Here is a 12,212-nt window from a genome sequence, read left to right on the forward strand (position 1 = left end):
TCTGCTAGCGACCGATACTCGGCCTCATTCACAACCGCAATCATTATGGCTGGTAAATAAATAAAACATGAGCTTTACGGACAAAATGAACAGCTGCAAATTGAAGAAAGGAGGCAATTTATTGCTGCCAGGGAAATATTTCACGTTATTTAAAACAACATAGCATTTTAAACGCCGGGGCTTTTTTTTTTTTGCTTTGGTAGATTATATTTTTTCCACCTTTTGGTAGCAGACCGATACAGAAATGGCAAGCGTGACTGCTAAGGTCAGGGATTGGAGGCGAGACCAGTTTTAAGGACACCGAGACAATCATTTTCCTATTAACTGAATTTGTACAGAATGAAATTTCTGCCCAGAGAGTCTTAAGTGACGTCCGTCTCGACACAAATTCTCTCTCTTTTTTTTGATCTAATTATTTTTTTTCTCCAAAAGCTGGTGCATCCTGCAGAGCAAATATCACAGGCACCGAGCGGAAATTATGTAAATATTATTAAAGGGAACGGGAGCTCAGAAATTCATCTGCGCGCACCCAGAACTAAGCCGGCCTTATTATTATATTCAATTTATTTGCAAATAAAAGGCCCGATGACCAGAAGGGATCAGCGATATTTAACTAGGCTGTAAACATAATTCCACTGTGCACAGACTCGACAAAATTAATGGTTTTAATAATTGGGATTTTAATTCCCAGGGAACTGATGTAGTTTACACTGCATAAGTGCCCTGTAAATTGAAGGGGGTTGACGAGGGAGGGGGGGTGGGGGGGTGTGGAGGCAAGGCTGGGTGCGAGTTTCTGGCAAAGTTTTCTCATTCCACCCCCCCCCCCCACCCCCCTCCCTCCTCCCCTCGCCCCTCTTTCTCTCAGTGCAGCTGTCCTGAATCTCGCAAACTCCCCCCTTGGGTCTCCTCCCTATTAGAACAAATGTGTTCTTCTTTTGTTGAGACGCGTTTGCTTTCCCTGTCCTATTACAGGCGACACATGATCAATAGGATGATAACACCAGAACATCAATATAAGCGACAGAACAATGAAGGATATCATCGAACATCTATCTTAATATAGCCTGCTACAAGATACATGACAAAGAAAAGCTCATGAAAATTCCAGCCCACGATTCCCCATTTCACAACCAATTCAGCACAGCCAAATATGCACACACACATCTCATCCTATTATTTTCCAATTTCAATTTTATGCCCCAGCCCTTTCATGCTAATTCTATTATTGAAGGAACTTGTGTGATTCCATATCACTATAAAATCGGTAATGTGTAATAACCCTTTGGGCTAAACCCGACCTCGGCTGCCATCGGGAAAATAATCACTTTCATATCAGGACGCGGCAGGAAGCGGGCAGGACCGTGGCCCCTCCGGCTTCGCCACAGATTCACAGCATTTTAATGAATAAAGGTCTTATAGCAATAAACACAAACACAGCCTCTACCAGAGCAGCTCGGCTCCTGTGCAGATACTAACACTGACAGATCGCAGACAAAACGGGGTTTTTTTTAAAACGGGAACTTTTATTTATAAAAAAATGTTACATCATATATAAATATTTGATACATTTGTTTGGGTTTTACACAATGAAATGAGGAGAGGATTCTTGGTTTTATACATTGCGTCCAGACACCGATGTTAACTGTGCGTGTATATATATATATATATATATACACACACACACATATAAGATATAAACTGTTTTGGCTCCACTTAGTGAGGGCTGGGTTAATACAGTGTTTCTGTATCTGAACGTATCGCCTGGTCAGTGAAAATTCACACAGACACCCACCTGCAAAGCAAACAAACTAAATAAACTGAAAGGACATGTTTATCTAGTGAATTATACGAGAAAGTCCTTATTTATTTTCCCTCCCTCTTTCTTGTTGCTTTGTTTCGTTGTGTCTGCTTTGCAGATGTGATGTTACTTCAGGGTCCCTGGTTAGTCCATATCCACGTCTTCGCACTCTGTCATGTGTTCTCGAGGGCAGTTTATTTTTACTGGCTCGGGAGAGTCCGGGTTCTGTCGGGCTAGTTCATCTGGACTCGCCGAGGCCAGAGGTTTGTTCGACTCGGGCTGCTTGGAATTCGCATCGGGATAGTTGGCTTGTGTGGGGTTGGGAGTTGACCCGGCATAGCTGGTCTGTGCTGGGTTGGGAGTTGTCCCGGTGTAGCTGGTTTGCGCTGAGCTTGAATCTGACCCGGGGTAGCTGGTCTGTGTGGAGTTTGAATTTGTCCCGGGATAAGTGGAATGCACCTGGTCAGTTGCTGGAGCGGTTGTGTCTAGCCCAGAGGGAGATGGGGGTTGGATGGGTGGTGTCCTGACACTGGTTTGGGGTACAATGAAACCCAAAGGTTGGGTAATGGGGTACAGGAGGAAATGTCCTTTCCCAATGACTGCTCTAGGGTTTGGTAATGCTGGGAACTCGTAGTGCGGTTTGCGCCGCGGTGTTGTATCAGAAAGAAGACTCTCCACGCTGAAAGGATTGTTTTTTTGATCACACTTTGTCACGTTGGATGAACGACCGTTCGTGCACAGGTGACTCTGAGGTTTATCCCGATTGCAGTCCAGATCTGACGATCTACTGGCATTGTTCTGGGGCGCGTTTCTTTGGTGGTGGTGGGCGAGCTTTTGCCCCGTTTGCTCACAGATCGCTTCGGTTTGGTCCCTACTGCCATCGGGCGAGTGCTGGCCGGACTCGGCACGGATCGAAACCTGTTCCCTGCGCGCCTGGAAGTGGACCACGCTGCTGTCGGATTCGGATCCGGACGAGGCGATGCTGCAGTCTCCCTCCGAGTGCAGCAGCTTGTTTTGGGATTTCAGGAGTTTCTTCTCTTGCTTTCGTTTCTTTTTCTCCATCTTTTCCATCTCCCTGCGGGCAATCTCCTCGGGGTCCATGGGCTCTCCGCTGCAGGTGGTGGGGTGCGAGTTGTGCGCCGGTCGGCCGGGTCCCTTCTTAGTATTTTCTTTCTTACGCCACTTAGCTCTGCGATTTTGGAACCACACCTACGTACCGAATAATGAAAATGACATTACAATCGAATTTCACATCATTTCTCTCTCTCTCTGCAAAGTTTCTGTAATGTTTTTGTCCGTCTATGTTAGAACAGATCAGTTCCCTTACACTTATAGAAGGCAACATCTCCCGAGAGAGCGTCCTCCGGCTTCCAGTGGTCGGACTTTAATGGCCAGTTAGGGTTTTATTTAATCAAACAAATTTTTAAAAAATCATTTTGAAACGATTGTTAAACTCGTTAACACGCCAGTTTTAAAACAATAGCACCAACAAACCCTGACGCTGTATTTCAATTTCCCTTTTTATTAACAAAAAAGTTAGAACTATCATCTTTCATAACCCATCGTTGGCCCAATTTCAGTCATCTCACAAAAGTACTTTATAGAAAATTAGTTCCAGTTCTCTTTTTAAATCACTTGCTGTTGTGTGATACACTTCTCAATGTTGGGACTGAATACAGAGATTGTTGGAAGAGGATATTGAGTGGAAATAATAGTTAAATGTTATTTTTAAATGACTCGGGAAAAGATTGAACAGGAACGAACTCCGATACCTTTGGGGGTGAGAGGAAGTTTGGGAGTTACAATTTTTTTCCCTCACCCTCTCCTCTGTGTAAATAACATCTTGTTTACACTATCAACACGAAAACCTGAATTAGGTTAATTGACAAACGAATTGCATTTAATCTCGCGTGTAATTCTATCAATTAAATCGATGCTTTGCGATTTCAACTGAAGCAGTTTATTTTGCAAACCCAGCGGTGAAGAGGTGGAATCAAAGCTTGAATCCGCCCCTCAACTTATCAGTCCTCATCTCATCAAAAGACAGTAAGGGGGTGTGTGGATGTGAGAGTGCAATGGAAGCAACTGATATGGTGGTTCTAAAGGGAGTGCAAAACTCAAATAATAATTATGATCGATTATTAATAAACGAACAGTTCCTCGTAACCAAATACAAAAGGTTTAATGTATAATTCTAACTTCCAGTTTTGAAAATTGTTTCCTTTTCTTTCTCGCCTCCTACAGGAAACAATTAATAAGCTCGCTCACCCTCACAGTTCCTGACAGGGCCCAATATTACCAACTTTATTTATTTTACCCCATTACACGCACACACACATACAAAAATCACAATTCATATATAAACACAACGCCTTTTCGTTACACACAATCGAGGATTTTTTTCAAAATTAAAGATTTTAAACCAGTTTTCTTTTAGAAAAAAACAAGTTCACTCTGATCATCAAAAGAAGCACTCGTGCCGTTTTTTAAATTCTGTCCCCTTGTTAAACACGAATTAAACTGGCCAATAATCGTTTTACAAGGAGTCCTCTTTGTGTCGGTTCCAACTGTTTTGTCAATGAGAAGTGCTCATTACCGTCTTAAGGGAAATAAACATTCTCGACTTCATCTAAACCTCACTTAACTACCCATCAACAAATTGGATAAAGTGCTCAAGAACAAGGAAGGGTCAGGAGCGGCTGTGCCTTTGGTCTGATATTTCTTCTCAACCTGTAATTCTTGATTGTGACAATAGATTTATAATTTTTAAACGCATTTATTTAACTTAACACTCGGTCGGTCTGGTTTTTTTTTGTGGCAGTTTGCAGTTCGTCGTGATTCGTACAAGTTCATAACACATTTTTTGCAACACATTTCCACAAAAAGATTTAGTTTTCCAAAACCACATTTTTTATGCATACAGTGCCCAGCCTGTTGCAGGTTTTGAGAAAGGGTGCGATTTGATTATTCCCATTGAAATGTTAGACGGTTCCTTCCCATTAAAATACTATATGTTTACACAGCTTTCTGTTTAAGAGTTTGTGTGCAGCCCAACAGAGGTAAACAGAGCAGCTCGCGGCAATTCTTACAGCACGGGTAACACATTGTCAAGGCCAGACAGTTTCAGTGCAAAACACTTTTGTGTTTTAACCGCTCGTTCTTACCATACAAGTACAGGCTTTTAAAAAATACATTTATACACAAACATTTAACTTTCTAAAATACAAAAAAATAGAAAACCATTTATGGACTACCGATCAGACTCGAATAAGATTAGCAAATCATGTGTTTTAAACTGGGGTGCTGTCTATATCTATAATGCACTCTTAATATTGGTGTTGCCCATTGTTGAACTTGCACTCTCATATCAATTTTAATAAGGGAAGAATTAGAAATGGAATCGTGCAGTGAAACGGATTTAAATGTGGAAAAATATGAATTAAAACACGTTTTGACTTTGTCGGCAGTCCATTCACATTGTAAAATGTCACAACATGTTTGTAAATACCGGCTAACGTCAGCTGCAGTACAGTCTTTCGATACAGTGGGCTTGTTATTAACGTGTGTGTTTTATTTTAAATGGTTTTGGGGTTTTTTTACCTGGACCCGAGACTCCACCAGGTCGAGCCTCAATGCCAGCGCCTCCCTCATGAACACATCGGGGTAGTGGCTCTCGTTAAAGGCTTTCTCCAATTCCTCCAACTGCCAGCCGGTGAAATTCGTCCGCGTCCGTCTCCGTTTGCAGCCGGGGGTGTCCTTTTCGGGATCCGACGCGTCTGTGACAAGAGATAAAGAGGGATAAAACAAAAAAAAACGGGGAGAGAGAAAAAGAAAACATTGATTAGAATAAATAAAATCAGAACGAACGGTGAATAAATCCGTCGCTGGACGATGGGAGAATAAATCGAGACATCACAACCTACAAAGGCCTTCCAACCATTTTCCCTACACTTTCTTTCAAATTTACACTCGTTTCCACCATATTAGTACACATTAAGAATTCGCGCAATATATTTATTGTAGGAACGGGGGGGGGGGGGGGGGGAATGCAGTATTTTGGTCCCCGCTCTGTAAATAACCCGAATTAAATCACGGATACTGGCTGCATGCGACTTGTGGTCGGATTTGAATGTGTTGAAATGCAGGTGCATTGTCCTCCTTGCTAACGCTGCTTGCGCCTGAGTCGGGGTCGATGCAGTTTGTCTCCCAGCGATGAAAAAGAGAGGGAGCTTGATGAGAACAATATGTGCAGCTTTTTTTAACAGGCAGAGAGACCTGGGCAGAGAGCGCTCCGTTCCCACAGCATCGACTTACCGATTCCCACGGCTATGGAGCGCACCAACACACCCGTCCATCTATCCACACACACACAAAACACAAAACACAACAACAAAACACACACAACCGATTCCCCATACATTCCAGGCATCACCGGATCCCGGTATATAACTAACCGGCTGGAGACTTTCAAAATACCTTAAACACACACGGCATTCGGTGTCCTCCTTACAGTCCATGCATAACAGTTACCTGGGCGATTGTACTCGTTCTCACGTGAAACTACTTTTTGGAATAAATCTTTCCCCCCCCTTTGTATTATTAATTTAAATAAGTTTCTGCTGCATAATATAACTATGTTTGGCGTTTCTGTTATATCTTTCTGTGGCGAGCCTGCAGCTCTCGTTCTTGACCTGACTGAGGCCCGAACACTTTCTTTCTCTCTTACTCTCACTCTCTCTCTCTCTCTCTCTCTCTTACCTGACAGTTTGAAGGACTGGCTCTCCCCGTTCACGTTACAAGCCGAAGGCATCAGCGGGGACGGATTGACTACCGATGCCGTGCAGGAGCCGCTCAGTAATCCGTCTATGGTGAAGGGGACGCTGGCAGACTGGAGCTGGTGCCCTGCGAGCTCATACACATGGTGATGAGTAAGGGGGTAGTGGAATCCTACCATACTGGCCAAGGTGCCTCCAAACTGAGCATGGTGGTGCTCGAGAATCCTGCTATCCATCATCTCCCTACAGGGGGAAAGGGGCCAGGGAGAGAGAGAGAGAGAGAGAGAGCGAGAGAGAGCGACAGAGAGAGAGAAAGAGCTTGCACTTAAAGGATTTGGGTGAACTTCAAAATGTATGCAGGGGAAGTAGAAAAGCGGTTGACATGCTAGTGGACGGGGAGGATGTGACTTTACTTTATGAACATAAAGGATCCAATAATTAGCCCAGGCTTTGGGAATTTGGGACCAATAAGAAACGTTAATCGCGCCTGACGTCAGAGACGTATAGTCGGTGTGTGTGTTGGTACCAGTGGGTATTAAGACCGCTTGAAAACGTTTCCATATCGATCGCTAATTATACATGACATCCACCTCAATAAACAATATATGAGCTGTCAAAACAATGCGAGAGGATCTGACGAGTGCGGGCCCAGGCTCCCGCAGGTTGATTGCTACCTGGTTAAATACTAGACAGAGTACAGAGTAAACATATGCAATTTTTTCCGCACCCCTATACAACACAGACTAATAGATTTTTTTTCTCTCTCTCTCCCAAACATTGACCATCGTGTTGTCCAAGATTTTTTTTTTCCTCTCTCAAAGAGAGAACGATTTCCTTGGTCAGCTTTTAAACTGATGTCGAGCCAATTACAGGGACACATTGAGCGGCAAATAGACTGATCGGATAATAGAGGATTCATCAGCTGCTGTTTCCAGAGCTGTCACAATGCATTTAAAAGAACATGATATTTCATCTTCGGCGTTTGCTCTAGACTGCTCCGTCACTACGAATATTTAAAGCTATCGTGACGGTGCTTTATATATATATATATATAAAACAGGGGGGATCTTTAAAACTGCCATTCGCTCTTTATGGAAGATATCGACAATAAGTAAATATTGAATTATTAATCACAGGACGGTGCTAATTAAACACAGGTCACACCAGTGCACGGGTGCAAGGAGTCATTTTTTTCATTATTTTCTCGCCATGCAAAAAAAAAATCAGCCACTTTCTCTGAACCGGTGATTAATGGTAATGAGCTGAGTCCCGCTTTGTTCTAATTAAATTATATTCCCCATTGAAGTTTCTAAACTCGCTCTCAACCGCCGAGCTGCAGACAACAGGAGAGAGAGGGGGGGGGGGGGGGAAACAATTAGACAAAGAATCATTGTTTTTGTTTAACAAAAAAAAACCCGCCGAAATAAAACAAACATTGAAATGAATTCGTTCGGATTGTTTCACAGAAGCATGCTAAATGTACAAAGTTTCACGAGACTCTTCAGGACCAGGACTGGGGTCCCGAACAGGGAGGGGGAGAAACAATTGAGATGCACTTGTCCCGGGCTATATCGGTTTACTGTAATATTCCGTGATAAATGTTTTATTTTAAATTGTTGCTTTGATTTCATAAATTATTTCTTTAAAGCCTTCCCCATTTCTGCTAATAGGACAATAAGTTGTCTACAAATAAACTAAAATCCCAGTCATAACACATTAAACCCAAATTATTCATCAGATGTCACCCTCTCTCTCCTTCCATGTGAAAACAATTCGAATGATTCCTTAAAATTACCTATTAAATTAGAAATGTAGTCTTTTTAACAAGAGATATTAATACTGTGCTTTCCATTTACACATTTCTCGTCCTTTCATCCTCTTCATTTTAATAGTTTTAAAAATAAAATTATTATGCATTATTCTGAGGCTGAGAATATTAATCTTTCCGTGCCTTTCGCGGGCCCAGATTGAATTCCATAAATTGATAGGGTGTCTTGTCGCTTTGTTTGACAATTGTGTCTGATTGTTATTTCTTGCTACCCAAAGGGGTGAGAAAAGTTGTTTAAATATTATTGCAAAGGTCGATTAACAGTCGGTCCTACAACGGGATCAGTCCCGCAACACAGGGCGCTGACACCCCCCCCCCCCCCCCCCCCCCAGATTGGCAGTGTAAAAGCTGCCGGGGAAATGGGATTCTGAAGTTTCAGTAGCACCGTCCAGTCCAGTAGAGTGGCTCGGATTTCGCGCAGGAAAAAACTTTAGGATAGTTTGGAGAAAGTGAGATGACAGGAACACGGGAGGGGGGTAATGGTTGGGGGAGGAGGGGGGGGTGGTGGTGGTGTGGTGGTGTGGGGAGAGAGAGAGAGAGAGATTTCTGTAAAATATCACAAATGAACGCGGAGGAGAACTTTAGGGTAAGATAGAAACACAGAGGCGCCCGAGAGACGGAAGCACTCAGGGAATATAAAGACTTAATGGAGGAAACTTTAGTTGGTGAAACTGGCAATTAAAAAATATTCCGGGTAAAGTGAAAAATCTCACTTCGCCCAATAAATTCAGCAACCACACGAAATCAGTGCTGAAAATGTGGACCCGTCAGACTAACTAGATGGAAAAGGGGACAAGAGTACACTATATTTATAGAAATATAAGGTGTTGGCATTATTATTTTTTTAATATATTTTTTTTAAAAGTCTGTCATATTTCACACTAAGCAGGCACTAGCTAGCCGAATATTATACTTCTTAATTGAAAAATAGTGTCGATCTGCCAAAGTCCGATCAGAAGCATTGTACGAATGATAAAATAAAAAAGAGACCAAATATACCAGTTTGACTTATAAGAGACGGAGTAATAAGAATGGAGAGAAGTATTAATGCTGGGGGTCGCGGAGGCCAAGGGCCGCACTTTTCACCGTAATTTAATTTAACTTTCTATAAATACTAAATGTAAACTGTAGCCACTGGACCCAAATTTGCCCCTAGCAATAAGCGTTTCATTTTCTGTTTGAGCTTTGTGGCTGCAATACAGGAGACGTGTCTGTGAATACAGGGGAGGCTTAATCAAACTCAGGCAATGGGACTTTTCTCTCTTTATTACAAAGAATTAATTCGACTTATTTGACCAATTTCTAGAGCTGACAGAATGTTAATTTGAGCTGAATTCTCTTCCCCCGCTCACTGGCTGACCTCTGACCCGTGATTGGCGTGTTGTAATAACCTGTATCTTTCAACATAAGCCCTGATAATTGTTACCTTATTACCATGCAAATTGTTTAATTAATATTATTATGAAGAAGCATATAATCCATTCGTCACTTGACCTCCAGTCCACACTGCAACCGGCTTTCACAATCTGAATCTGTAAAATTTTAATCGTGGAAGGTTTAATGTTTCTAACAGTCTTTGTAAAAAAAAAAATCTCTTAAAGCGTTTGAGAGCACGCTTTAATGGAGAACGCTGTCGTTTGATGAGACTTTCCTTTGTGTTTGTAGTACTGCAGTCAATCTGCAAAAATTATGGAAATCGTTTTATTTTTTTTGATTTTTTTATACATCAAAATTCTATAATTGCCTGCATGACATTTGCTTATAAAAGCGCCTGCTTTAAAGCCACCCTTCAGCTGTGATTTCCAGGCGCAGGTTTCTTGCGCTCTTGCCAAGGCAAAACAGAGCAGCAACTCAATGAAAGCAAGCCCTTGACACAAAGTCCTCGGAGACATTGCATTTAAATACGTTTTCTTACACGAGAGTGACATTGTCAGATGTTGGCTTTAATTAACTTGATAATAAGACGTACACGCGGTGCATTCAGGACAGCGCGCCTCGCCATGTTCCTCTTTATCTCGTTAAGGTTATCTATTCCAACCGCTTGTCTCCTTTTTTTTTTGTGCTGTTAGCAGTGAAATTGGTCGGTGATTATAATCCCAATATCCAGAAATATTCAGGAGAAGGAAGCCTGTCCCATTATTCGCTTTAAACAAGTCACTACTCCCCCCTCTCACTCACTCCCTCCCCCTTGATTCGCGTCTCCCTTTCTGTTGGGGTCTGTCTCTCTTTGCTTAGATCCCCACAGCCCCACAAATTAATCACTGTACCCGGTTAACATTATTCTATGGGTATTAAACAAACAGGAGAGGGGGGGGGGTGGGTGGGTGGGCACACACACAGTCCTGACCAACCCGGGGGCAAATTGCAGCCAATATTTCCAACACACACACACGAAATCCATCATTAAAACTGAGGAACATTTAACAACCTACAGACGGGCTGTTAATGGTTATTTAATTCTTAGGCGTGAGAGTTGCTTTTGTTCGGCAATGATTTAATGGAATATAAATGCGTGTAAAACACGGATGCAAAGCACAACACCAAACCGGTTGGTACAGAGTGAGAATCAAAACAGCAAGCAACTCAACGCACAAACCGCCCATACCACTCTGATGTCAATATTACTTTAAATTGCACAAAATCAAATTTATTTTTAATTAGCAAATTAATAGGCGGCAGTTGAGGGTTTTAATTACTCAATTAACTTCACGCAAGTTAATTTTTAACTATCTAAATTAACTTGCACATTACTCGATTTGCTGATAATTACGGAATTAAATCTAAATTAATTGTCGCAGGTGATTTGATCCGGCGCTGGAGTTGGATGGGATCGCAATTAAACAGCGAAGTGTTTTTTTTATTCTCTCTGTTCTTGATGTATGACAATCCGGAGCTTTTTGAAATGTATTTTTTAAGAGGAGGGGGTGAAAGAGAGAGAGAGAGAGAGAGAAATTATTTCTAAATTCCCATCAGATCCAGAGACTGCTGCTTAATCCTGACAATTAAAACTCCTGCCCATCTAATTATCTACAGATTGTACGGACTGTCAACGGAGACACCAAGGCGATTGGGTTTGAGTCTCTCTTTTTTAATTCACTATATTTCAAATGAAAAGCAAAAAAAAAGTAATTCGCATCAAATTACGTCTCGCGTTGCTGACATGCTAATACCCTTCACATCTTTTTTTTTCCCTTCCCCTTTTTGCCTGGTGCATTCAAAAACCGAATGTTAAATGAGCGCGGAGTTTGTTAATAATATCCAAAGTTCCATCAGAATAATAATTTCATTTCAATTAAAACTGACTTATCACCTTTCCTAAAACGTGCTTAATATGCCAAAAATTATCAATGCTTGATCGAGTCCAAATCAGCAGCCTAATTGTAATCTGGTTGATCGGCTCCTTGTCGCCACTCTCCGCTTACATTAACACACGAGAGAGGCGCTCGGAAATAGAACTAATTTGCCCGCATCCCCGGGGAAATTGCCTTCGCCATATTAACATCTTAAAAATATAGTAATGATATAATTTGAGAAATGGTGACGCCAATTTGCAAGGAGCCTTTGTACAGAATCATTTGCATTTCAGCGCCTGCACTGTGCGCTAATCACTCCAGGATTGATGGCCCCTGGAATTTAAAAAAATATATATAATAAAACTCACCCTCTATTAGAATATATTTTTTAACTCAGTAATTAAACACAATTGGAATTCTGACCAAGAAGGTTTGAGGAGGAGGGGGGGGGGGGGGGGTAGAAACATTGCCGGAGTCTGTCCTTCCCTCACAACTCAGGAGTGAGTGAGATCCTCTCT

The 12,212-nt window shown here is 41.9% G+C and overlaps 1 protein-coding gene across 1 annotated transcript; it reads right to left on the minus strand.

The window, feature by feature from the left end:
* Window positions 1-1,512: 1,512 nt before the first annotated feature.
* uncx (UNC homeobox) lies at window positions 1,513-7,139 on the minus strand. The gene is made up of 3 exons (XM_086002254.1): window positions 6,557-7,139; window positions 5,399-5,574; window positions 1,513-3,007 (listed from the first exon to the last, which is right to left on the minus strand). Exons 1-3 carry the CDS (start codon window positions 6,810-6,812, stop codon window positions 1,943-1,945), a joined length of 1,497 nt encoding a protein of 498 aa, XP_085858380.1. The 5' UTR covers window positions 6,813-7,139; the 3' UTR covers window positions 1,513-1,942.
* Window positions 7,140-12,212: the final 5,073 nt, after the last annotated feature.

This window comes from Somniosus microcephalus, chromosome 11 (genome assembly GCF_052327205.1).
Source record: "Somniosus microcephalus isolate GS21.2 chromosome 11, FLI_Smic_1.0, whole genome shotgun sequence".
Lineage (NCBI taxonomy): Eukaryota > Metazoa > Chordata > Chondrichthyes > Squaliformes > Somniosidae > Somniosus > Somniosus microcephalus.